This window comes from Dasypus novemcinctus, chromosome 8 (assembly GCF_030445035.2).
Source record: "Dasypus novemcinctus isolate mDasNov1 chromosome 8, mDasNov1.1.hap2, whole genome shotgun sequence".
NCBI lineage: Eukaryota > Metazoa > Chordata > Mammalia > Cingulata > Dasypodidae > Dasypus > Dasypus novemcinctus.
The window spans coordinates 47,185,008-47,212,895 of NC_080680.1; the positions used below are offsets into that span (position 1 = coordinate 47,185,008).

At 38.7% G+C, this 27,888-nt stretch overlaps 1 protein-coding gene and 1 pseudogene across 8 annotated transcripts in view; both read left to right on the plus strand.

Moving 5' to 3' along the window:
• The first annotated feature begins 9,658 nt into the window (after positions 1–9,658).
• Positions 9,659–27,888, plus strand: part of RIC1 (RIC1 homolog, RAB6A GEF complex partner 1) — a 145,076-nt gene continuing 126,846 nt past the window's right edge. For 4 of the 8 annotated variants that reach the window (XM_004457388.4, XM_058301818.1, XM_058301817.1 and 1 more), the window contains exons 1-2: positions 9,713–10,124; positions 26,982–27,089. In XM_004457388.4, coding sequence (XP_004457445.1) covers positions 9,981–10,124; positions 26,982–27,089 — 252 coding nt within the window. In that variant the 5' untranslated portion in view covers positions 9,713–9,980. Of the gene's footprint in view, positions 10,125–26,981; positions 27,090–27,888 lie in introns of all 8 variants that reach the window. The other 4 variants (XM_004457386.5, XM_004457387.4, XM_004457389.4 and 1 more) reach the window with 4 other exon arrangements.
• Positions 15,091–15,945, plus strand: LOC101430777 (omega-amidase NIT2 pseudogene; annotated as a pseudogene).

Genomic DNA, 27,888 nt, shown 5'->3' on the forward strand with positions numbered 1-27,888 from the left:
TTGACAGATTTCTTTAAAATCATAAATTAAGGAAGTGTTAGAACTGGGAGGGATCATATAAACAATCTGGTCTAAATTACCCATTTTCGGATGAGAATTTTAATAGGTCTAGAGAAATGAAGTGACATAACCTAGAAACCTATTTTTATGCATCTGAAATTCTTCTCAGGAGAGTGCTTGTTCAGTATTTTAGATCTGGTTACAAATCATGCTTCCTTTCTAAGTGACATTCCTGACCCATATATTTATGCCTGTGGCCTCTAATGACATCACATAAGAAAGCTTAGGTAAGTTTTTGCAAAACAGTTTTCCCTATATTCTTAATCTAAAAAGGAAATTCCTCATCCCACTTCAGATAGACGCAATTTTAGGTCTGATTTTCCCTGAATCATGATTATATAATTTTATCTGAACTTGAGCTCTGCATCCAAATGTTCATGTTATTTAAATGTGAATTGTTGGCTTTGAGATAAAGCCAAGTTCTCAATCCTCTCTCTGAACATGATATCACATTGTCCATGGTTACCCTGTGACTGCTAATTTGGGGGGGGAAATGATGCTGTTTGGCTGAAGAAAACAAGTAAATTCCTCAACTTCTTTTTTCTATTCTTGGTCACTCATATTGGATGAAAGTTATACACTAAGTAGGATGAAGGTTTAAAATACTAGAATTTTTATAGGGAGAGAATGATAAGCCTTTGTCAATGCATTTATTCAAACAATAGTAAAACATACAAAGGTCCAACACTTGGAAAGAATTTAGCTAATCTCATCAAGAACATTTATAGCAATATATAACTTGAAATGATTTTTTCTCTCTCTGTACCTAAAAACATTGGTCCAAGGGTAATTCGTTAGAGTTGAATGCAATTTTGTAATTGTTGTTTTGCTGCGGCTTTTTAGATGTTCCACAATGAAGAGTTTATTTTAAATGATTTTAGAGAATGAAAACCTAATTTTATTAAATAACAAATTGGAAGGTAGTGATTTAGGTTCACAATTTTTTCTCTGCAAGACTACTTGTCATAAAAATCTTCAAATGGTTAGTTCCACTACTGACTTTAAAATATAACTTAATTTATAAAAATATTATTCATAGTCAAATTTTTCAGGAATGTGCCTATTATTTTCCTAGGACTGCTCTAATAATTGCCACAAATGGGATGACAGAAATTTATTCTCTCACATTTCTGGAGACTAGAAGACCAAAATCAAAATATCAGCAGGGCATGCTCCTTCTGAAACCTTCCCTGCCTTTTCTTAGTTTCAGGTGGCTTCTCAGCAATCTGTAGAGTTTTTGGCTTGTAGCTGCAGCACTTCAATCTCTACCTCCATTGATAAATGGCCTTTTACTCTCCTTTCTTTCCCCCTCTTAGAACGGCACCAGCCATATGGATTAGGGCTCAACCTTCTCCATGACCTCATCTGAACCATTCCATCTGCAATGACCCTATTTTCAAATAAGGTCACATTCTGAGGTACACGGGGGTAGGAATTCAACATATCTTTTGAGGGACACAATTCAACCCATAACGGCGTCTTTGTACAAAGAGGTATAGCATTACTTGTTTCAATTCTACTTAAGCTTATTGAATCACTCAACCTTTTCTTTTTTACTAACTTACTCTGACTCTATTTCTAAAATAGTTTATAACGGAATGGCCCTGCAAACCACAATTTTACAAATATTGCACTTATTGGGTTATATTCTGATATGCTTATGTAGAGACCTCAGAAGAGAAATAGGCAAATTTCCTCTTGCAAGAGTGATCATTAACACCACCAATCAACTGAGCAAGTGTGTGTGTGTTCCACTCACAGACAATAGACTGCTTTGGCTTTCTATTTCAGATATAGATTTGATGAGTGCACTAGTTTGAAACTTTTCTTTCAATGGATGTGGGGCCTCTTTGATTGGATTGAATTCAGTTGGGGGCCTTTGACTGGAGTACTTCAGTGAGGTGTGACCCAGGGTGTGTCTCGGTCCTCTTGCTGGAGTCCTTTATAAACAAGAGAAACATGCAGAGACACAAAGAGAAAGAGAGCCACCACCATTTCACCCTGCCACGCTAGAGAGGATTCCAGAATCGCCTGCCTCCGCAGAAAGACAGAGAAAGCCAGAGAGGCTAAGCTAGAGGCGGGATGCTAGAATCAGCAGTGGAGCCCAAAGCTGAAGCTAAGCCTGGAGGAGAGGGGAGAGGCAAGTGTGTGCCTGATTGCCCAAAGCTGAGCTGGAAGAAAGTGAGCGTAGAGGGGAAGGTAGAGAACTCGGCAGAGATGAGCTGCCATTGTGCCTTGCCATGTGGCAGATGTCCAGGATCTCCAGCAGCTGACCTTTGGTGAGACAACATTTCTGATGATGCCTTGATTTGGTCATTTCACAATCTCAGAACTGTAAGCTTTTTACCTAATAAATTCCCATTGTAAAATCCAAACCATTTCTGGTATTTTGCATTGGCAGCCTGTGGCAAACTAAGACAAGGAGTTAAAGTTTTTAGGGTTGTACACCTTGTCTATGGGTACCTGCCAGAAATTAGATCTCGGGGGAGCAGGCTCTGAGATAGAAATTGGGACACAGGAAGTTTATTAGGGAGTGCTCTTGGAAGCAAACCTATCTATTCTCCTGGTTTAGGCCAATATTAAGGGGGACAGGAGATGGAGGGCAGTGTCCTGTACCTCAGGCCAAGGGGAAGATGAATCTAAGGGGACTTTGAGATCCAGCTATTCCTCCCATGTGGAGATTCTACTTCTAGTGTCACTTTTGGAAGATATGTGTTTATTTTTATTAAGGAAGGCAACATTTTAAAAATAGGAGTCTGTAAAATTTAATGGCTAAACACTTCAAATCCTTAAGAATTTCTATTATAATAGTCAAAATTGGTGATGGTTTTAGAATCAATTTAATATATTTTTTCAGATATCATCTCAATTGAAAAATCAGTGTTTTCTGTTTTTTAAAAAATATATAACTTTCTTCTCAAGTTTTTCTTTGTTGCTGTGTTTATGTGGTCTCACTGGGCTCTCCATCCCCCCCTCCCTTTCTTCCCAAAATTCATTCTTGCTTTCAATTAGAGATATTTTACAAGAGAGTAAAGTCTAAGCACGACCCACCCAGCTTTTTTATCCTGTATGGCTGGGCTTTAATGAAAGCTTGCGTTTTCCCAAAGTCTGATCTTCCCTGAGTGAGGAGAGAAAAACATTTGGAAAAAATGCCTTGAGCATGAGAACCATGTAATTTCATTTGAACTAAGGAATTCTTATTGAAAGGACAGTCATGTTTTTGTCTTAAAAGTTGTTATGGAAAAGGATAAATACTAGTTCTTTCCTCCCTTACTTTTTTGCATAAACAATAAAAAAAATTAAAGGCTGTGTGAATGGCTGGGTAGAAAAACAGTGCGGAGAGGGTAAGTAGGACCACCAGGAGGGCCTGTCTTAGAACCTACTTCTTTCTGGGAAGGTCTATCCACTGTTCTGGGCCCCCTAGAACCCCACTCAGCTGGGGCAATGGCGACCCCCATTAGTGATAATTCAGAGAGCCATCTTGACATTTCTCCAAAGAAGCTATTGTTGGGGAAGTCAAGGACACACTCAGAGGCCATCTCCCAGCCTTGCCTATGCCCCCTCCTTTTCCACACTAGCTTGTTCATGTGCAGGTGCTTGTTATGTTTCCATTGTGCTTGTTTGGTATGTTTCTATTTCGCAAAAGATTGCAGGCAGCTGGGGGAGATGTTAAATCTTAACCAGTCCCAGCAGCTTGCTGGGGCGCAAAGGTTGCTTATTGGCAGAGCACTCTCCCCTGGGCCTAGAGTGTATAAAAGCTCAGCACTTGGGCAGTGCAGGTGTCCTTCATCTCTGACATGAAGATAGGAATGTGGAGTTGCCATGAAGTTTGGCCTCCCTGGGGAAGAGCCACAGTTGGTCTCTCATCTCTGACACAAAGAGAGGTGTGTCGAATACCATCCACTGACCTTTACCTAACATTTGGCATTCTTGAGGGACTGGCCAAGGTGGGATCTTTACATCTCTTTTTTTGGACCCTTTGTTCTGTGCAGGCAGTAAAGCAGTGATTTCCTGGGAGTCTCTTTTTGGCCCGAGCCTGTGTTCCCATCATGTACCATATAGCAACTCATTATTGTACCGATGCAATGGCCAATAAGCACATCAAAAAGGGGCTCAACAGCATTAGCCATTAGGGAATGCAAATCAAAATCAGGAGATACTGCTTCATACCCACCACGATGGCTATTATTTAAAATGCAAAATAAGTGTTGGTGAGGCATGTGAAGATATAGGAACCCTAATGTATTGTTGATAGAAATATAAAATGGTGCAGGGACTGTAGAAAACAGCTTGGTGGTTCATCAAAGTTAGGTATGGAACTACCATACGGTATGGCAATTCTACTTCAAGGTAAATACCTAAAAGAATTGAAAGTAGGGACTCAGACATCTGTATACCAATGTTCATAGCAGCATTATTCACAATAGCCAATAGGTGGAAGCAACCAAGTGTCTATCAGTGGATGGATAGATAAACAAAATGGAATATAGACATACCATAGAATGTTATTCAGCTGTAAAAAGAATGAAATTCTGATACATGCTACAACATGGATAAACAATGAAAAAGACATCATGTTGACCGAAACAAGTGCGACACAAAAAGGCAAATATTGTATTATCTCACTAATGTGAGATAATTAGGATACACAAATTCAGAGATACAGAAAATAGATGGCAGAAGGAGGTTGCCAGAAGCAGGGGTTTTGGCAGGGAGTGGGCAGTTAACTCTTAATTGGTAGGGTATTTCTGCTTGGGATGATGGAAAAGTTTTAGTAATGCATAGTGGTGATGGTGGCACAACATTGTGAATGTAATTAACACCACTAAATTGTATACTTGAAGATGGCTATGGGAAACATTATGTTGTGTTTATTTTACCACAATGAAAATGAAATAAAATAAAATGCGCAAAAGTGAAAAAAGAAAAAAAGTAATGATAAAGAACAGTTTTGTCATTTTTTAAGTATTTTGGACTGCTATAGAATCCAATAGTTATATATTAATAGTTAATATTAAGGTTTTGGTTTGCATGGAACCTGTGAATATCTAGAATTACATCCACTTGGGATTTATGATTTTTGAAATTGTCAGAATAAACATAGTGGAAAACATAATAATAGATAATAGGATGGAGGTCACAATTCTTATATACTTCCGGTTTGTTTTAAGTGGGCACTAAATCTGACTCTAAACTCATGGATAAACATAGGAGATAAAAGGCTAACAATGAATATGATTTTTGGTCAAAATGATAAAGGTATGTCCAGACAGAGATATAAAGTGTGTGTGAGGGAGGAGGGGAGAGAGAAAGATCTGATTAGAATTCAGTGAACTCTCTACTGTCTATAGCGTTAAAAAACTTCTTCTTAACGCCTCTGGTTATTTTAATAAGAGAAATAATACACAGAAAATCCAGGTAGAGCATTTTTTTAATACTGGAAAGCTGGTTGAGACTTTGTCAAATAGAACAATTGTTATTATTGTCTAATTCAAGTGGAATTAAGTCTGTCTCCAACCAGTTTGTCATTTGAAAAAAAGACCAAAGTGAAGGGAAAAAATGGTAACTCTTCCTTTGTTAGGAACAATAGGTTTCTTCACTTTATTTTCTAGTTTATGTTCATTCTTTAACCCAGAGAGTCCCGTCTGCATTTGTGAAGGCTTCTTGATAATTAGCCTTCCTGGCTTTAGGGTTAATTAAATTATCCCAAGTAATATTTAACACCGTGAACTGTGAGGATTGTGGACAAGGTGGACTGGTTTGTCACATATGACTAGAACTACTGAGATGCTCTTTTTAATTTAAATTTTTATACTTTGTTTTATTGAAAATGTCAAGCATATATATATACTAAACGGATAGACAAGCACAATGAATTTAATCATTCTGCTTCAAAGATCACCAACGCAGGGCCAATCCTGTTTCATATATACCTTTACCCCCAGATTATTGTGAAGCAAAGCCCAGACATCATTATTATTTCAGCTGAGATGATCACTACCACTTTTCAGTAGGGGACAAATGCTAAGAGACAAGCCTATAAGCAAAGACATCAGTTGCATATAATTAAAGTGTAGTAAGGTTGAATGTTAAAAGAATGTTAAAGAGTCATACTCTAAAGCAGTACCAACTTCAGTGAACATTATTGTAGGCTCTCACAAAGATCCCTAAACATTACAAACGGTGTGTACAGAACCAAAATCTGACCAACTCTGGTCTGTTCATCAGAAGCCTGTGCATATATGTAAAAGTACACAGAGTCTACTTTTAGCTCAGTGACTCAGGATGCCTTTCTTCCACATTTTTCTCTTGCCAGCTTTGGGACTGTGCCTGAAACTCCATATTACTCCTCTACTCACTTTGACTTGCCAGCATTGCAGGCCCTATTGAAAGCAGGGCAAGTGGGACATTATCAATCATTAACAACTTAAGTCTGTTTTAAATAACATTTTCCCTCATTACAAAAGAATGTGATTTCATTACATACAATTTGGAAAATACAAAAAAGGCCAAAGAAGAACATAAAAAGCACCCATAATCAGGGGTAAACACCAGTATTTGGAGGTACTTCCTTCAATTTTTTTTCTTGGGCATGTATAAACATTTTTTATAAACATGAGATCATATAGTACATGTTTTGTACATAATGTACATACTGTACATTCTATATAGTGAACCTAATTCTATATAATTAAATATTCTTCTCCAACATAACTTTTTATTTTTGCAAGATAGTTCATTGTAAGGAAGGACTATAATGTTTTTTGGGGGGATTTAAATGATTTCCAACTTATTACTAGATACACCTTTGTGAGGCACATTTTTAAAGCTAAAACTCTATGCCCATCCATATCTATTTCCTTTGGCACTAATTCTGGGAAAGTGTTGGGTCCAAGGATAGGCATATTTTTTAAGACCTCTTTTTTAAAAAAAAAATATTCAATGCTAACTGTCCTCTAGGAAATTTGCACCAAAAGATATTCCAACCAATGGTGTGTAAATGTACTTCTGTTTCCCTGATTCTCATCAACATTATTTCTTGTAATAAAAAAAAAGTCTGTCATTTTGATGATATATACCTGTTAATTTTTGTCAGCTTAGTTTTAGTTTGGAGTCCAGTAAGTTTGACTAGAAAGGTTGGTAGGGTGGGTAGAGCAGGAAGGGAATGGTCCAGGCATGGAAATTGTTAGTATATTTTACAAAATAAAGTTAGAATCTAATATTTGAAAATTGGATATTTGAAATTTGGGAATTTCCGTCCATAAGGTTTTGTAATGGGGGGAAATCTTAAGTCTTAGTAAGGGGTTTTGGAGAATCAGATATTTTACTTTTTTTATTTTAGGAAGAAAGGTCCACAGGATAAGCCTCCCCTTCCCCTTTAACTGTCCAGAACAGATACCACAATTCAATCCAATCCAAACAGTCTGAAGAGCACTGGATCTGTAGAAGGAAGACCAGGTCTTAATTTAGGCAAGATCTAAACCTCTCCAGTCCGGTTTCCATATTAAGAATGTGAAAATAACATCATGCCAATATTACCTTCCTTATAAATTTACTGTAGAATTAAGTTGTCATGCATTTGAAAACACATTGTAAAACTTAAATGCTACAAAGGAATGTGGCAGGGAATTAGATTCTAAAGTCAGCAAATTATGGTGAAAACTGAGTGCAATAAAAATTACAGAGTTCTTTAAATTGCCCAGAAGTGCGGTAAGATGCTCACATTTATGAAGCACTGGAGAACAAAGACCCTCTCAGGGAAAGCTGGGACAAATACACCCTCAGTAAAATTGCCAGTAGTATTGATGCACAAATTTTCATTTCTTCTCTTTCTGCCAAGAACATAACCTAATCGGAATAAGTTTAATGAAAGTATAATGCATCTTTATAATTTTTATTCTACACTTTTACATTGGCAGGTCAAGAAACCTTTCTTGCCTCCTTATCTACTGGTGTAGTACAGCTGGATTGTGGTTTCTTCAACTGTTTCATCTGACATATTTTCACAGATAACCAAGTTCCAGGCTGCTGTGCTGGGTGTGAGGGTAGGGGTGGGGGTTAGGGGATGTAGTGGGACTAGGAAGGAGATACAGCCTGACCACAAGAGGCTGGTGAGTAATGAGGCAGTTTCAACTTTGGTTTGTGGAATCCAGGGTTCTTCTATAACCTGAAATCCATATATTTTCTTAGCCACAATGCTACATCTGAAACGAATTATGTGACTTTTTTAACTAACAAAAACAATTTTGTCAAATGCAATGAATGTGCCACACTGATGAAAAGAGGTTGTTGATGCGGGAAGAGTGGGGGGAAGGGTGGGGAGTAGGGTATAACTAGAACCTTATATTTTTTAATGTAACATTTGGACTGATCCATGTATCTTTAAAAAAAGACAATAAAATATTTTTGAAAAAAAACATTTTGCCGTTTGTTTCTAGTTTTTTTTGTGGGTTAACATTAAGACCTGAGTTATTATTTTTTAATTTAAAAATACAAATATAAAGAAATTAAAACTGTACAACAAAGACATGCAATGAGAACAAATTTTACTTCTATTCCTGACTGCTCCTCCCCTATCCTTCCAGTCAGAGGTTATCACTGGGTTAATACATTAAAACAGGGATTCTTAACCGTTTTTGCTCCATGGACCCCTCTGCCAGTCAGATGAAAACCAATTCAAGCTCGCGAACCCCCTGAAATTCGTGGACCCTTGATTAAGAACCCACGCTTTAAAAGAAAGTTATTGTAAAGGTGAGTCCTGGCGTCCAAAGTTAAATGCTTAACTACAGGCTCTCAAAGGTCCACTTCCAACTCTAAAATTAATTCCGCATCTTTTGCAGCACCTGCTCCTCCGAGGGTGCAAAAAAACGTAGACAGTCTTCTCTAACATTACGATTAGTAGAGGATAACGGGCAGATGCCTTCAAACTGAGTTCAAAAATATACACTGATGTAGAGCTTCTTGGGGGACAAAAAGACGGGACTCAGGCCTTCAGGGTAGGTGGCTTATTGATTGATTGAATAAAGGTCCCTACTAGGATGTAAGCTGTATGACGGCAGGGGGCTTCATCGCCAGCTCTCCCTGCAGGGCCTAGCTCACAATAGTGTCCTGCTGTGCTTAAGGTCCCGACTGTCCCACACAGAGGCCACAGGCCTGAGTGCTGAGCCGGCACGCTAACAAGGGATGTCACGTGATTCGCGCACCCTCCAAGCCCCCTCCCACAGACGTTGTAACGCCAGGCACACCCCTACCGGAGGCCCAACCAATCCGCGACTGAAGTCAAACTTGGCAAGGCCAAGCAAAGGTGCTTTACACCAGGCTGCGCATCACCACGCTCAACCCGTTTGCCTCGGAATGACTGGCGGCCGTCCCACCCTCCAGGTTCTGACAACACTCTCAGGATAGCAAGTGGGCGGGGCAGAGGAGCAAGACAATAAAAGCGCGTGCGTGTGACGCAATCGATGGCCCCCTGGGAAGCTCAGGGCGGTGCTTCAGAAATCTGCACAGATCTCAGCGCGGACAGGACGAGTTTTCATGGCGCGCGCGCGCGCCCGCCCTCCCGGGTCCGACCCACGCGGCGCGCCGTGGTGACGCCCGCGCGGCCCGAGGAAGGGGCGGGGCCGCGGCCGGGGCGGGCCTCCGCACTCCTCCCGCCCCTTCGCTGTCTCGACTCTTCCTCCCCTTCCTTTCCCCCCCCCCCCCCAGTCAGCCCCGTCAGCGCCGGGGTGCTGTCGTCGCGTAACGTCGCGTCGGCCCGGCCCGGCCCGGCCAGCGGGCAGATGTCCCGAGCTGCTGCCTCCGCTGCCGCCGACTCGGCCGGTGGCGGTGTGGAAGGCGGGTATCCGGCCCCGGGCCGCTGAGTGCGACGGACGGGGCCGGGGGCCGCCGAGCGCCGCGGCGTCGGCGGGTCGGTGCGGACCATGTATTTCCTGAGCGGGTGGCCCAAGAGGCTGCTCTGCCCTCTGGGGAACCCGGCCGAGGCACCTTTCCACGTCCAGTCCGACCCGCAGAGGGCTTTCTTTGCCGTTCTGGCCCCGGCCCGCCTCAGCATCTGGTATAACCGAGTAAGTAGAGCCGCCGCCGCCTCTCGCCGCTCCCCCTCTGCGCCCCGGCACTGTCCCGCCCCCAACTTCCACAGAGGGCCCCTGACTCCTGCCCCTTCGCGCGAGACATCTTGCCTTCCCCGTCCGCGTCTCCGTTCCTTCCTGGGCTGTACGTACCCGCTGGGGTGGACGAAGTCTCTGCTGCCGAAAATCCCTGCGACTCACTGCGTTGAACCCGCAGCGGCGCACTGTGCAGGCAGACCCCGCTCGCTCGATCGACCGAGCCCAGACTTGCCCTCACCACCCTTCCCCCATTCCTCGAAGAATGAATTTGTATTAACTTTCCCCAATTAGAAATCTGGCCGCTGTGGTGGTCCCAACCCTTTCTTGCTTTAGTTTTGGAGCTAGAGAAAACCTATTGGGTTTTCCCGGTGCCAGGCTTGATAGGTTCGTAATAACTTAGTTTTAGAAATTACATCCAGAGTTCATTATTCACTGAAGATCTGGCTACCCAACTTCTCGCCCATGTCCTTTTCCGTCTTTCAGGCTGGTCCTTTTCTCTGCTGCTCTTATGCTCTTCAGGGAATTGTAGGGGGTGAGGGGAAGTGTAGGGAGAAGTAAAACTCAAATCTGGCCGTGCTATTCTCAGGTATTAACACCTGGAAATAATAACGCTTGGGGATGAGACGAAATTGTTTTTTCTTTCTGTGATCCCTGTTTGTCTTTTTCTTAATTGTATCTAGAATTTAATTACCGAGTAGATAGGAGAAATAATTTGAAAAATAAGTGTGGATGGATGGGATACTCTTTACTTTCCGCAGATGCTGCTATGGGTCCATCTATAAAAGGCTACAGAATTCAGAGTCTAAAAATGTTCTTTTTCTTTTTTAAAGAACGCAATACCAATTGATGTCAGAGTGAAGTTTTTGTCTCGTCAAAGCTAGCTTAACCATGTTGAGATACGTTGTGACCTTGGCCTCATTAGAACTATGTGAACTTTAGTTAAATCCCTAAATTTCTGTATATTGCCATTGGAATGCATATAATGCTCTTGACTGTCTTCACACACTGCCCTGATAAAGCTGGTGATGAGATTTAGTTAATTCTACTATTTAGTCTAATTTCCATATATATGTCAGAATAAAACTGTTATAAAATTATAATTGCCAGCAAAGTGATTATTATTGTCTGGTGCATGATTGCAGTTTTGAATATGTATATGGTATATCTTTTGGTTCTTAAATGAGTTACTAATTTACATTGTATTTGCCAATTGCCCATTGAATATTTTTAATTCAGGTACATGAAACTATTATCTTTTAAGCACTTGCAGAAAAATAATTAGAACCTGATTTTTAATTTTTCTGAACTAGGACATAATTTCACTCTAATATTATAAATTTTATTTGTAATGCCTAGACTTTAACTTTTCCTTACCTCTAAAATAGGCAAGCCTTACTTGAGTTTAGACAAAACTAAATTTAATATGAGGGATGACTAGACTAGAAACTTGTAGGTCATTTTATTCCCCTGTAAAAGGAACATAAAATTGTGTCTCAACTTTGTTAGGATTATTGTGGCTGTTCTTACTATCTGTTGTTCAGTTTGGATTTAGATACTTTATAAATCCAAAGTAGTCCTGGAGTTTAAATTTACTTATGCTCCTTACCTTCAAAATTACTTCAGAGTCCCACCCTATGCACAGCTCCTCCTTTTCACAGAAATTCTGAGGCTACTACTATTAAGATTCAGTATGAAAAAAGTTAGATTTTTGGGAATCTGTGCGTTGGGAGTATGGAATGAAATGAAACTGAGGAATAACTTAAGGGAGGCTACCTGCATACTACAGGTCGATATGAACGTGAACCTTCATCTCTGGGCCTCAACTTAATCATTTTTAAAAAATCAAATGATTCTAAGGTCTATGGTTATGTAACTGGGGTGAGTGGGGAACAAGTGCCAGACTCTAGCTTCAGTCTCCCTCTTCCTTATTCTGTATGGCAGCTTTGATTTAGAGTAAAAAATTTTTTAACTACCTAAGGTAAATTTAGATTAACTTGTTTTAAAAGTGAAAATACCTATGTTATTCCCACACAATATAGAGTGAATTGATTCAAAATGTTTGTACTGAGAACATTTCAAAGCTTTCAGCTTTGATTTTAGGGAGGTTGTAGATGCAAGTAATTTTGTAGAATAAAGTGTATTTTAAAGATCTAAAGAAGAGTTTTATGTAGTTGAAATCATAATGCTGCTTGAGGGCACTTGGACGCACGGAGAGACATGTTCAAAGAGATGAAAGGATTTAGCAAGATTTGCTTGCTTGAAATTTTTTTTTAACAAGAAACCATTGTGTGTCATATGGCCACTTTGTACTTGGCCCATGGTGCTACTACAGCCTATTGTGTACTACCATTTTTAACAGTTAGTGTTATTGAGTTTCAGGCAACCAATTTACATGCAAACTTACATACAGACCATTTGTAGAGAATAACCTATTTTTTTTCCTAATTTTAAAATATGGAGAGGTGTGTTTTTAAAATGGGAAAGACTAGCCCTGTGAGAGTGCATTTAAAAATGTAAGTTGGTTGTTGTAATGCCCAAAAAGAACTGCTATATGTAAAATGTTGCTTACTTTTGCAACTATGAAAACATTTAAAAAAAGTCTAAGAATAATTTGAGTACATTTTATGGGTCTTTTAATCAACTTTTATGTACCTTTACTAGCTACTGTTTGTTGTACACCACAAGTGCTATTTGGAATCCCTCTGTTATAGAATCATCTTTTCACAATTCTTTGCTGACCCAAATTGTGAGAAATATAGTATAGTGCTGTTCTAGACATAATTTATGAACACAAGTTTCTGTAGGTAGCCACTTTGATTTTTTTTTTTAGATTTATTTATTTCTCCCCACCCCCTTGTTGTTTGCATTTGCTTTGTCTGTTGTGTGCTGATCTTCTTTTCAGGAGGCACCCAGAACTGAACCTGGGACCTCTGATGTGGGAGGGAGGCACCTGATCGCTTGATTGCCTGAGCTACCTCCACTCCCTGCTTTGTTGTGCTTTTCTTTGTGTCTCCTGTTGCATCATATTGTTGTTGTCAGCTTGCTGCACCTACTGGTTGCATCAGCTCCCTGTCTTTACTCGTCGTGTTTAGGTGGCACCAGGAACTGAACCTGGGACCTCCCACTGAACATTTCTACTTTTTAAATATGGGCATGTAGATATAAATTTCTCCCTAAGCACTGTTTAGTTGTAGCCCATAATATTTGATATGCTGCAACTTTGTTTTCATTCTGTTCAAAATATTTTAAAATTTATTTTGTCATTTCTTCTTTGAATCATGCGTTATTTAGAAATGTGATATTTAATAACTCTAAATATTTGAAATGTTCCCAAATTTCTTTCTGTTACTGATTTCTAGCTTACTTCCATTGTTGGGGTACATACCTTGAATGGTTTGATCTTTTTAAACCTCATTGATACATCTTTATGGCTTAGCTTACGTTCTATCTAGGAGAATGTTCCATGTGCACTTCTAAAGAATGTGTATTTTGCTATTATTGGGTGGAGTGTTCTCTAAATATTAGGTTAAAATGGTTGACAGGGTTGTTCAAGTCTTCTGTATTCATTTTTGCTTCATGTGTTCTAGGACTGCATTGTTAGCTTTGCATGCATTCATAACTTTTGTATCTTGTCTGTTTTGTTCCTTAGCATTATGAAATACCTCTCTTTTGGTAATATGTGTTTTGTCTAATATTAATGTAGCCACTACAGTTCTCTTAAGGTTACCACATGGATGACCTCTCCTTTTCCATTCTATTACTTTCAAACTATTTGTGTCTTGGAATTTGGAGTGGGTCTCTAATAGATAGCATATAGTTGGATCTTGCTTTTTAAAACCTGTTGTGGGGACATGAATGTAGCTCAACTGGTTGAGTGCCTTCTTCCCATGTGTGAGGTCCTGGGTTCGATCCCCAGTACCTCCTAAAAACAGATAAATGATAAAGCCAACTTTCACTGAGGAACAGATGTAGTTCAGTGGTTGAGTGTCTGCTTCCCATGTATGAGGTCCTGGGTTCAATGCCTGGTATTGCTTAAAAAGAAAACAAACCCCCCAAAATCCTAGTCTGGCAGTCTCTGCTTTACCCCCGCCCAAACCCTCCTGAGATGGCACCCTTGTCTGACTGCTCACTGTCTCTGCTTGCCATCTGTTTGCTGTGTGCTCAACTTCTTTATGAGGCACTGGGAACTGAACCTAGGACCTCCTGTGTGGGAAGTGGGTGCCCAGCTATTTGAGCCACATCTGCTACCTGCTTGCTGCATCAGCTCATTTTCTTTAGGAAGCAACAGAAACCAAACCCAGGACCTCCCATGTGGGAGGCAGGCACCCTGCTGCTTAAACCACATCTGCTCCCCCAGTCTCTGCCTTTTGGTTAGAGTGTTTGTAATTCATTTACATTTAATGCAATTATTGATATGGTTAGGTTTACATCTGCTCTTTTGCTATTTTCTTTATCTCTTGTATCTTTTTTGTGCTGTTTTCTTAAGGTTTGCTCTAGGAATTACAATATGAATCTTAACTTATTATGCTTCAGATTAATACTGACTTAATTCCAGTAAAATACAGCAACTTTACCAGTCCCCTTCTTTGAGATATTGTTGTCATTTATCATGTATCTATATGTCATAAACCCAACAACACAGTGGATTATATTTTTATTGCCTTATGTAGTTATATCTTTTTGAGAAATTGAGAGGAAATGAGAAAAATAGGTTTATTGACTCTTTTTCTCTATATCCATATATTTACCATTTCTTCTGCTCATTTCTTCTCTTGGATTTGAGTTACATTCTGTAACTTGAGACCACCTCCAGATTTGGTGACTTGCTAGGTGTCACAGAACTCAGGGTATAAAGCAAAATTGGCCTCCCCCCTCACGGCACTGTGGTTTCGCCCTCGAGAGTTCTGCTCAGTGTTGGCCGCTGATGGTGCTTCCCAGGAGAGCCATGACCACTTTCCGCTTGGCCCTCATTTAGCTTCAAGTTTCTTTCATCAAATCAGATAACCTCACTCAAGCTTGTGGCAGCCTCATTTGTGAGGCCACTACTCAGGGAGCCAAAATAGTTTTTCAGCCAGATTGCTTTAATTCTCCATATGGCATGAAATATTTTCCTGAGAACGCATTAAAAATTCCTGGTGAGTCCACACAGAAGCTTTCTGACATAGCAAAGGAGTGTAGCATAAATCTCATTGGAGGGTCCATTCCTAAAGAGGATGCTGGGAAATTATATAACACCTGTGCTGTGTTTGGGTCTGATGGAACTTTACCAGTAAAGTACAGAAAGATTCATCTGTTTAACATTGATGTTCCTGGGGAAATTTAATTTCAAGAATCTCAAACATTGAGTCCTGGTGAAAGTTTCTCCACATTTGATAATCCTTACTGCAGAGTGGGCCTGGACATCTGCTACAACATCCACTTTGCAGAGCTTGCACAAATCTTTGTACAGAGAGGCTGCCAGCTGTTGGGGTATCCTGGAGCTTTTAATTTGACCCACTAGACCAGCCCACTGGGAGTTGCTTTAGCAGTGCCAGGCCGTTGATAATCAGGTGTATGTAGCAATGACATCTCCAGCCTGGGATGACCAAGCTTCCTGTGTCACCTGGGGACACAGCACCATTGTGAACCCCTGGGATGATGTTCTAGCCAAAGCTGGCACTGAAGAAAAAATGTATATTCAGAAATAGACCTGAAGAAGCTAACTGAAATATGCTAGCACATTCTTATTTTTAGCTAGAAGTGATCAGACCTCTATAGAGTGGAGATGAAAAGGCCCTAAGCCAGGAAGCAGGCTTGGCCCAGTGGATAGGGCGTCCGTCTACCACATGGGAGGTCCGCGGTTCAAACCCTGGGCCTCCTTGGCCAATGTGGAGCTGGCCCTTGTGCAGCGCTGATGCGCGCAAGGAGTGCTGTGCCACACAGGGGTGCCCCATGTAGGGGAGCTCCATGCGCAATGTGCCCCGTAAGGAGAGCCACCCAGTGCGAAAGAAAGTGAGCCTGCCCAAGAACGGTGCCGCACACACGGAGAGCTGACACAACAAGATGACACTACAAAAAGTAACACAGATTCCCGGTGCCGCCGATAAGGATAGAAGCGGTCACAGAAGAACACACAGTGAATGGACACAGAGAGCAGACAACTGGGGGGGGGGGCAGTGAGGGGAGAGAAATAAATAAAAAATAAATCTTTTAAAAAAGAAAAGGCCCTAAGCTATTTCCCTTCCTGAAAGCTCTCAATTGAGATGTTGGAGCCTTTGCACAGTTATGCCCCATACATATATTAATAGTCAGAAGTGTACAGTCACTTACATAGACTCAACTTGGCATTGAAGATATGGAAGGAAAGGGCGCTGGCTCTAAGGGTTCTTCCATACTAGTTGCCTGAAAGTTGATGGTAAAAGTATCAGATCTTGGTATCTTGGTGGTTGACTCAACCTAATACAAACATATTTTTACCCCACTTGTGGCTGTTAGGACTCATTTTCCAGAAAACATTGTCTGGAGCTGCTCTTTTCCAAGCAGTGCCTTAAAAGTTAGCTTTTTTTGCATCCATAAGTAGCTGTGGGGGAAATAAAATGATAGATATCCGTGGTGTATGCCAGAGGAGGTGACAACCCTATCCCTCATAGTAGCTCTTTGGGCTTTGCAAATTCAAGAAGGAACTAACCATTCAACCCCAGGATCTCTTGGTCTTGGGGGAAAAGCTGTGTCAACAATAAGCCCTATAGCAGAATGGTGGTCACAGCAGTTGGTGAAGGCAGCTAAAGTATGAATCCATACAAAAGATTTTCTTGATAGGGGTGTCTGAAAATCTTATTTTCTTTCTGCTTTTCTCTCTGTAATACTTTCTAGTTCCCTAGATAAAGGTTAGTCTTCCCTTTCATTGTCAATCCTGTACTTTAGTCATCCTTAGATTTTTTGGTCTCAGGATCCTTGTAGATACTAAAAATGAAGGATTCCAATGAGTTTTAGTTTACATAGATTATAGCTAGTGGTAAGCTGGTAAATGCTTAACAGCTGTCTGGAAGAAAGAAAAAAAAAGCCCTGATTTGTAGTAGCATGTGTGAAACCTATAGCATCTCCTGTCTGACCAAGGATTGACCTTGCCCCTGCCCTTTTCAGACATACCTTCTCATAACACCATGGAAGCATGCTGAGCTTTGGCTGCTAGAAACTTGAGTGCAGCCTGCCCCAAGCACTTCTTGTTTTGAGAAAAGAGCACATACTGAGATGTTTTCCTAATACTTGTTTGCAAGTCCCTGGGACTTAGCCACCTTCGTTCTTCAGCCATATATAACCTGTAGAAGCAGTTGCCATAGGTACAGATACACTCAGGTGAACTTCTTGCTGTCTCTCTGTACATAAGTTCTCCTAATAAATGCTTTTGGGCTAATCACCCTGGCATTTAGTGCCTCATTCTTCAGAATCTCAACTGGTCCTATTTTAGGATGGTTTGCGGCAGTCCCATGGGGTCTTCCCAGAGGGCCTTCCCCTCTTTCTTCTTTTGGGATGATGAATCTTTCTCCAGGTTTAGCAGGACACAATGTTACCCGTTTGCCAATTTCTGTGTTATAAATTTTTGTACTATGATCAAGCTCAAGCTATCACCATGACATCTCTAAACATAGAGTTGGGAACAGATGTGCGCAATCAGCTCTTGTAAACTGGTACAGGCCTGATCTAGCATACCTCTGGTTATATATATAAATATTTACCATATTTGAAAGTAAAACAAAATTTTAAAACAAAAAACATGGGCATACATTCCATAAGTTTTAAGAGTGATGACATCACCATGAATCATTTAACCTCTGGAAAATAGCACTGTGTACTCAGAGAAGGAAAGTGAAAAAGGCAATGACTTTTATTTTAATTAAGTGTATAATATGATAAAATTTGACATCTGTATACACCCATGAAACAACTGCAATCAATATCAATATAATATGACTCTCCCAAAAAGTTTTCTTTTGTTCTTTTATAATTCGTCTGGCTGCTCTTCTTTTCCCCAGACAACCACTGATCTGCTTTGTCATTTAGTTTGAAGTTTCTAGAATTATGTATAAATAGAGTATAGAGTATATTTTTTGTCTTCTTTCACTGAGGATAATTATTTGGAGATTCATCCATGTTGTGTGCATCAGTAATTTATTATTCTCATTGCTTAGTAGTATTCCATTGTATGGATATACCACAATTTGTTTATCCATTCACTTGTTAATGAATATTTGGGTTGTTTCGAGTTTTTGGCTATTAAAAATAAAGCTACTAGAAACAAAAAAAAAATATTGGCAAAGGGAAAAGACTCATGATGTGAAATCTTGAGGAAACCAGGTACAAACTTCCAAGAGTTGGGATGTGTTAAATTCCTCCAGCATCAAATTGTCACACACAGCACATGTGAAGAATTCTACCAGAGAAACTCATCAGAGACTCAGTGTCTAATGCAGTTGTTCAGCAAAACCATATGGTTGGTACAATTGAGGCACAATGCGCCAGCCTTATCAGTTAAGGAATGGTGAAACCATCCCCATATCCAAGTTCCTAAATGCCAACCAAGCACCAAATTTTCAAGTAGGACTCTTTCAGGATAGCAGGCTCACACCTGCCATGTTAACTATTTACTGCATATCACAGTATGTTGGTTTCCTAGGACTGCTATAACAAAATATCACAAAGTGTATGGCTTGAAACAACAATTTTATTTTCATGGAAATTTATTCTCAAGGTGTTGGCAGAATTGGTTCCTTCTAGAAGCCCTGAGAGAGAATATGCTCCATGCCTTTGACCTTACCTTGGTGGTTGCCGGCAGCTTTGGTGTTTATAGAGGCATCACTCATTTCTTCATCCCTGTCTTCACATGGTATTCTCCTCTTTGTGTATCTGTGTCACTTGTGCTTGTCTCTACTTAAAAGGACACCAGTGATTGAATTTGGGGCCCATCCTAATCCAGTATGACTTCACCTTAACTTAGTTTATTATACCTGCAAAGACCCTATTTCCAAATAAGGTCACATTCTGAGGTTCCATTGGACATGAATTTTTGGGGAGATGCTCTGCAATCCATTATACCATCTGATGTCATTTTCTTTTTTGCCTGAAGGATTTCAAATATTTCTTGCAAGGTTTTATTAACAACAAATAACTTAGCCTTTGTTTATCTGAGAATGTCTTTGTTTTTTCTTCATTTCTTGAAGGATAGTTTTGCTGGATATAAAATTCAGTTTTTCTCTTTTAACATTTTGAATATGCCATTCCGCTGCCTTTCGGCCTCCAGATCATTTTGCTTTTGTTTTTTGCACTTTTTTGCTTTTAACACTTTGCTTATGATGTTGTGTAGGTGAGGATCTATATATGTATGTAGATGTTTATCAACTTGGGGTTTGCTGAGCTTCCTAGATCTAGGGCTTAATTTTTTAAAAAATCAAATTTGAGACGTTTTTGGCCATTATTTCTTAAGATATGTTTTCTTTCACATTGTCCCCTCTCTTTCTGGGGCTGTTATCTTACATATGGTGGCTCAGTTGATTTCCCACATCAACTATTGAACGATTTTCTGTTCAGCATGTGAACTATTAAATTGCTGAACTATTTTTTTTTTCATGCTCCCTGATTCTTTCTTCTACTATCTCAAATATGCTATTGAACCCATCTAATGAAAATTTCTATTTAAGTTGTACTTTTAATCTCGAGAATTTCTAGAATTGATTAAGAGCTTCTATTTACTTATCTGAAGATTTTCTGCATATTGAGACATTATCATATTTGAGTCTTTACGCATATGCTTTCCTTTATTTCCTTGAACATATTTATAAAAGCTACTTTGAATTCTTTGAGCTCTTTTGATCTCACTCAGAGACAGTTTCTTTCTTCTTAAGTATGGGTCATACTTTCCTCTTTCTTTGTATGTCTCCTATTTTTTTGATTAATGACTGGATATTTTAAGTAACATAGAGTAGCAACTCTGGATTCTGTTTTTTTGTTTCCTGAGGGTCACTGTTGTTGATTTTTTATTTTTGTTTTTACTTTTAGTAACTGCCTGGATTTAATCTATAAAATTTATCTCCTGTGCACTGTGCAGCCACTAATTTCTCTGTATACATTTCCTTTATTTTTTTTTTTATCTTGCCTTCCTAGGAGTTGTCACCTTTACATGTGCATAGATTAGTGGCCAGCCAATAATTGCTCAAAGATTCTATTCAAACTATTTAGCCAACAGGGCCTCTATCCTCTATTGCTTTTATACGTAGGTTAAAGAGCACATCCATGGTTTTGGAAGTTTCTATTTCCGTTCCAGCTTTTACTTATTGCTGGGCTCTTCTGGTACTTCCTTGCTTGCAGCCTTCCACTGGACCAGTGATATGTGAAGAGCTTGACCTTTTATTTGTCTTATCTGTGCACGTAGCCTCCCTCTTAGCCAGGGATTTTTCCTTAGGCTTTTTCCAGTTCATATGTACTGCCTTTTAATGAGTCAAGGCTGTGTGGAGAACTTATCTGTTCCCTCTCTGGTTCTCTTATTTCCAGGATACATTTCTGGCTAGTCTCTGGCTAGACCTACTTTGCTCGAAGTAGGTCTACAATCTGAGGGTATATATAGCACTATAGGATTTCCCTGTTTGCTTCCTAATTGGGTGTATTTTTATCAACAAATCAGCCAGGTGTGGATTTTTGCCTTTTGGTACGTCCTTGTTTTGAAGTCCCCCAGGTTATTGGAGTTTGGTTGTCCCCTTTGTTTCCCAGGAGATAGACTTGGATGTTTGAAGCTGGCAGGTCTTTGCCCCAGACTGCCTGCCTTTATAGTTTTTTGTTGTTAATTTTTTTTAAATTTCAAGATCCCTTTTTTTAAGGTCTTGGTCCATTCTACCATTATGCAAGCTACAAATGCTTGCTGAGCAGCTGCGGGGCATCTTTTAGAAGTATGTTTGAAAGTGAATAAAAATCCATATATAATAAGTAACCAAGTAGTTTACATAAGAACACAAATAAATGTGGTCCCATCTCCAAGTCTACCATACTGCTGCCTCTATACCAACCCTACTCTTACAAAGACATTTTAAAACTAGCAGTAAAATTAATTTAAATGGTCTCCCCAAATCCTTCCATCCAATCTGAATGCACAGTTAACAGCTACAAAAATGGTGTTTACACATTAATACTAACTGGAGCACAAGTTGCTGGGTTCGCCTCTATAGTTTTTACTCTAGTCTTTATAGTCTCAAGCTGCTTTTGTCTAGAGGGCAGATCGGGGGGGGTGGGGTGAGCATATTGGAGAGGACTTTCCCAAGTCGGTCTTTTCCAGCCAAAACAGGGCCAGGGACCCATGAAGGGGGCACAGCCTAGCTACACAGTGCCCCTAGGAGAGGATTGGGAAGGGTGCCAAGAGTTTCTCCAACAGCTCCCCAAAGTTGAGCTCTCCTGCCTGACCAGCAAATGGAGCCCTTCAACTCACTGTCTCCTGCAGCCCTGAGGAAGCGCAGTGTCTTCATCCCTGCAGCCCCTGTCTGGGGAGGGTTGAAACCAGGGCTGCTGCTGCCTTTGTGCTGGATGGGTTGAAACAATAGTTGCCCTCAGAGCTGGGCATCTGTGATCTGAAGTTACCAAAAGCTATGATCAGTGATTGGCCATGCTCACCCCTGGGTCTTGGGGAAGGGGATTTTTATGTCCCTTTCTTTTACCAGTGAGCTAGCCAGGGGCTGGACCTCGCAGCAGCCTTTGATGAGTGTGGGGCATGTGCACTGGTAGCTACCACGTGGAGAGAGCACTTTACTGTTCTTTACTGTAATTTATCAGCCACTTCCTGCTGTTCTTCCCTAGATGCTGTACACAGTGTTCTTCTGGCCTCTGGAGTTTCAAAACAGTTGTTTCAGACCATTATTGTTTTGATAGAAGGACTGAGTCCTGGAGCTCCCTACTCCACCATCTTCCAACAGTCTTCCCTATTCAATAATTTTTATGTATCATTTGTTCTACAACTATCACCATCATCATTATGTCACGTTAAAACCAGATCCACCACCACCAGTATCACTTTTTTTTTATTTTTAGAAGGTACTGGGAATCAAACCCAGGACCTTGTACATGAGAAGTAGGTGCCCAACCATGAGCTACATCTGCTCCCCTGCTTTCCTCTTATATATCCCTGTATCTGTGGCTTTTTATTCCTCCCTTTATAAAGTACTCCTGTTAGAAGACTGTGACTCACCCTGGGTTATGCAGTCTAATCAGAGGCCCTTAACTGAAGTGCTTTAGTCAAAAGGTCCCACCTAGCATAGGTTTACACACATAGGAATGGATTAACCCTAAGGATGTGTTTTTCTGGGGTCCACAAAAGTTTCAGACTGTCACAGTCAGTTTTGGTACTTTGCATATTTCTAGGAATTTGTTCATTTCATCTAGATTATTCAATTTGTTAGTCTATAATTGCTCATGTTCTTAATTCTTTTAATTTCTGCAGAATTGATTTTTTAAAATTTTTTGTTTTTTTTTAATTTTAATTTTTTATTTTTATGCAGAATTGATATTAATATCCCCTTTTTCATTTATGATTTTAGAAATTGAGGCTTCATAGTCTCAAAATATTTTCTTATTTTCTCTGTGATCCCATTAGTTTTTCCCACATTTTTATGAGTTGTCCAGTTTTCCTTGTCTTACTGCTATCTCGTTTCATGTCATTGTCGTTGGTAAAGATACTTCTTATGATTTCAGTCATTTAAAATATGTTAAGACTTATTTTGTGACCTGACATGGTTTAATCTAGAAAAATATTCCATGTGCACCTGGGAGGAGTGTGTATTCTGCTTCTTTTGGGTAGAATGTCCTGTATATGTCTGTTGGGTCTAATTGACTTATAGTGTTTTTCATGAATGGTTGTTTTACCCATTATTGCAAGTGGAGTTTTGAAGTGTTCAGCTATCATTGTACAACTGATTCTCTGTTCTATTCTGTCAATGTTTGCTTCATATATTTTGGGACTCTCAGATATGTATATAGGTTTATAATTTTTCTTTATGAGTTGAACCTTTTATCAATAACTAATGTCTTTCCTTGTCTCTTGAAACCACTTTTGATTTAAAATCTATTTTCTCCAATAATTATATTACAACTCCAGATCTATTTTGCTTATGATTTGCATGAAGTATCTTCTTCTGTCCTTTCACTTTTTTTTTTTTCCTGAGGTTCTGGGACTGGGGATTGAACCTGGGACCACATGTGGGAAGCTCATCCCCTGAGCTGGTTTTTTTGCTTGTTTTTTTTTTTTGTCATTGTTATTGTTTTTAGAAGGCACTGGAAACCAAACCTGGGACCTCCCATGTGGGAAGTAGGTGGTCAACCACTTGAGCCACATCTGCTCCCTGTCCTTTTACTTTGAAAGTCTTTTTTTTTTTTTAATTTTTTATCTAATGTGAGTCTCTTATAGACAGGTTATAGATGGGTCATGTTTTCTTTGTTCTTGCTAATCTCTGCCTTTTAGTTAGAGACTTTAATCCATTGATATTTAAAGTAATTACTGGTAAGGAAGGACTGACTTCTGCTAAGTAGATATTTGTTTTCTGTATGTCTTATTTTTTGGTCCTTAATTCCTTCATACTGCATCTTTTTTGCATTTAGTTGATTTTTCTCTAGTGAACTATTTTTCCTTTTCTATTTCATTTTTATTTGTATTTGAGTGATTACCTTTTGGATTACAGTTGAAATCTTTAATTTATAACAACCTATTTTGAATAATACCAGCTGAGTTTAATAGTTTACAAAAACTCTGCCTCTCCTTTTTTTTATTGTTAGAGTTGCACATAACCTCTTTGTATATTATGTGCCCATTCATGTAGATTTAGAATTATTACTTTATGAATTAACCTTTAAAATCATATAGGAAAGAGAGAGGAGTCATAGTCTAAAAGTTCAATAATACTATCTCTAGTGCTTTTTTTTTTAAAAAGATTTTATTTTTTGTTTTTCATTTCTCTTCCTTTCTCCCCTGCACCCCCCGGTTGTCTGCTCTCTGTGTCCGCTTGTATTCTTGTCAGTGGCACTGGGAATCTGTGTCTCTTTTTTTGTTGCGTCATCTTGCTGCATCAGCTCTCTCTGTGCGGTACCACTCCTGGGCAGGCTGCACTTTTTTTGCATGGGGTGGTTCTCCTTGCAGAGCACATTCCTTGTGTGTGGGGTTGGGACACCCCTGCATGGCACAGTACTCCTTGAGTGCATCAGAACTGCATGTGGGTCAGCTCACCACATGGGTCGGGTGGCCCTGGGTTTGAACCCTGGACCTCCCATATGGTAGACGGATGCCCTATCCATTGAGCCAAATCTGCTTCCCTCTAGTGGTTTTTTTAAAAAAATTTAACGTTTTTCTTCTTTATTAGAGAAGCTGTGAGTTTACCGAAAAATCACACATATAATAAAGGATTCCCATATACCACCCCACCACAAACACCTTACATTGGTGTGGAACATTTGTTACATTTGAAGTATGTATATCTGAATATGATTAAAAGGGGAAATGTTAGGTTGTATATATGATAGAATTAAAATTTTTAAAAATCTCTAGTGGCTTTTTAAGCTATACCACTTTTTATTTATTTTTAGGTGGTTGCTTTAGAGATCACAGTATATTTCTTTGACTTATCACACTATATTGAGAGTTAATATAAAATTAACTTAAAATATAAGAATTAATATGAAATATAAGAATCTTGCAACAGTATTGTTCCATTTACCTCTGCCCATCCTTTGTTATATATTTTATGCCTATGTGCTATCAATCCAATGATAAACTGTTACAGTTCTTTCCCTAAACAGTCATAATCCTAAAGAAAGTAAGAGAAAATAAGAGAAATTATATATAGTCTTTTCTTTTTATCCACATTTCCTGTTTTTGGTGCTGTTTTTTCTTTTTGAGGATTTAAAAAACCATTAGATATCATTTTCCTTTAGCCTGAAATACTCCATTAGATTTTTTATAGTCCACGTCTGCTGGCTGAATTCTGTAATTTTTGTTTATTGAAAACATCTCTCTTTCACCTTTATTTTTGCAAGATTTTTTCCTCTGGATATAGAAGCCTGAGTTGATCGTTATTCTCTTTGAGCACATTAAAGACATTTTATTATATTTTAACTTCCTCTGTTTTCTGCTGAGAAGTCAGGCATCATTCCCCACTAGTGTGTGTGTGTTCTTGGGCTGCTTTCAAGAATTCCACTCTATCTTTGGTTTTTAGCAGTTTAATGTAATGTGATTTTCTTGTTATTTATCCTGCATGAGATTTGTTGAGCTTTTATAGTCATACATTTTTCACTAAATTTGGAAAGTTTTAAGATATTATTTTTTAGCATATCTCTTTCTGTCCCATTCTCTCTTTTCACCATTTTGGCTCCAATTATACCTATAATTTGTATGATAAAGTACCTCTTGTCTCTAAGACTGTTTTTATATAATCTCTTTACTTTCTGTTCCTAACATTGCCCCCATAACTTCCCAGTGATGCTGTCAGTCCCAATCTCTGTTCTTAGGTGCCTCAAGTCAATAAAGCTATGACTTTCTGCCACCCTGAGCCATGTGCAGATTTGGCCAAAGGAGCAGACTTAGAACTCTTACCGGTGACATGTCCTATCTTATAAGAGCAAACTGCTCTCCACTTTCTGCCTGTTTTTGGTTACTCTGCTATACCTTAAAATATTTTCAGTTTTATTTTCTAGGTTGTTTTTTTTTTTTTTTTTTTTTTAAGGTGCTGGGAATTGAACCCGGGACCTTGCACATGCAAAGACATGGAAAGCAGGCACTCAGCCATTGAGTTACACCTGCTCCCCTTATTTTCTAGATTTTGTAATTGTTACCTGTAGGAGGGTTATTCTGACCAAGTTACTTTGTTTGAAGATACTTTGTTGAATATAATTATTGAGGTTCTTTTTCTACACTCTCTTTCCCTTTTTATATAACATGGATTATTTGTAAAATACAAGTTTTATTTAGAGTTATTACTCTTTTACCTTATAGATATGATACAGCTTATTCTTTGGTCAAGGTTCTGTGAATTATGTGTATCTGGTAATTGTTTGAAAACCACATTTTATTATTTAAGACTTTGAGGTTAAATTCTCTGCCTAGCATTTGAGCTTTTCCAATAGTTAGCTTTACCATATGTGGTCTTTTTCTTTCTATTACCCTACAGCAAGCCCTTTAGAGGAGTCAACACAATTTCTTAGTCAGAAGCTCAGTTATACTTTTGCATATGTTGCTCCTTTTGACTGAACTGTTCTCTCTTTACTTATCTAAATTATTCACAAAATTCTTTCCTGGCAGTGTTTTCCATTGTTTCCACACTTAAAACATTTATAGTTTTTATCAGATGTGGCAATGAATATGAAAGTTCTCTACAGATGTAATTGTTGAACAGATATAAAATATTACCACATCTTTTAGAATTTGGTTACACACTGCCTGGTTTCTCTGAATTTTTACTTGCATATGTTTTGTTTTCCCAAGTAAATTATAAAAAGTATAATATATAATTATAATGATCTACAATTATAAGATCAGAGAAAATTTTGATTTCTGGTATATTAAATAGTAACTCTTTAACCATGTGGTAGGTATAACAGTACCTCCTTATCATGTGATAGATATTTGTCCAGTTCCTTTTGGTTATTTTTGGTTGATATGCTTGGATTATTTAAAGCTGATTATTTGATATTCGGTTATGTTGCCCTTCATTGTACTATAGTGATTTTAATGTGCTTTAAAATACTCAATAAGTATCTTAAATTTTGTTTTTATGTACTTTTATGAGATTTAATAAAAATGCAACTATTTCCTTCCAGCCTAGTGTGTTAATTGTAACCTACAAGGAACCTACAAAATCATCTGCTCAGTTTGGATCCTACAAGCAAGCTGAATGGAGGCCAGATAGTACCATGATAGCCGTGTCAGTAAGTAGACTTTATTACTTTGATAGTTGTTTCATATGAAATGATATTTAAATTTGGTTCTCTTTGATGACTTCCTTTCATTCTTCCTTACCCATAAGCATTTATCTTCCTGTGATACTCATCATTGTGCTGATTCTTCTATTCAGGTTACTATATCATCTTCATTGAGTCTAGTACTTCCTCCCATCCTTAAATGTAGTGCCCATATCCTTATCTGTTTGTTCTTCACCTTCCTGTTTTTTCTTTGAAGTTTAATCTAGTTTTTTAAAGATTTCATCTATTTTAACATGTACTCCCAAATTTATGTTTTTAGTCCTGTTCTTCATTCCCAAAGATTTTCCACAAAAGTATTAGATTTTACATGTTTATCTCATATTAAAATTTTAAAATCTACTGAGCTTTATTTCTGCATTTCTTCTTTGGTCCATTAAAATGCTTAGAGTTAGTTAATTTTACCTTCTCAATTTATATTTTATTACTGTCATCTCTATTACTAATTTGCAATAGTAATAATAAATATGGCTAACATTTATTTAGCACATCCTTGTGTGGTGCTATTGTAATCAGTTTATGTGTATTAACTCAATCTTTAGAGCAGCCCTTTGAAATAGATATTCATAAAAGATGAATAAACTGAGACTCTGAAAAATTGCCTCATCCAAAGTATACAGATAGTGTATATTGGAAAGATAGCATTTAAAGTTGTTAGATTTCAGTTACTGCACTCTTTACTCTTATGCTTATTTGTCTCTCTGTTTTCAGTTTTTTTCTAATCTATACTATATGATAGTGACTGGTT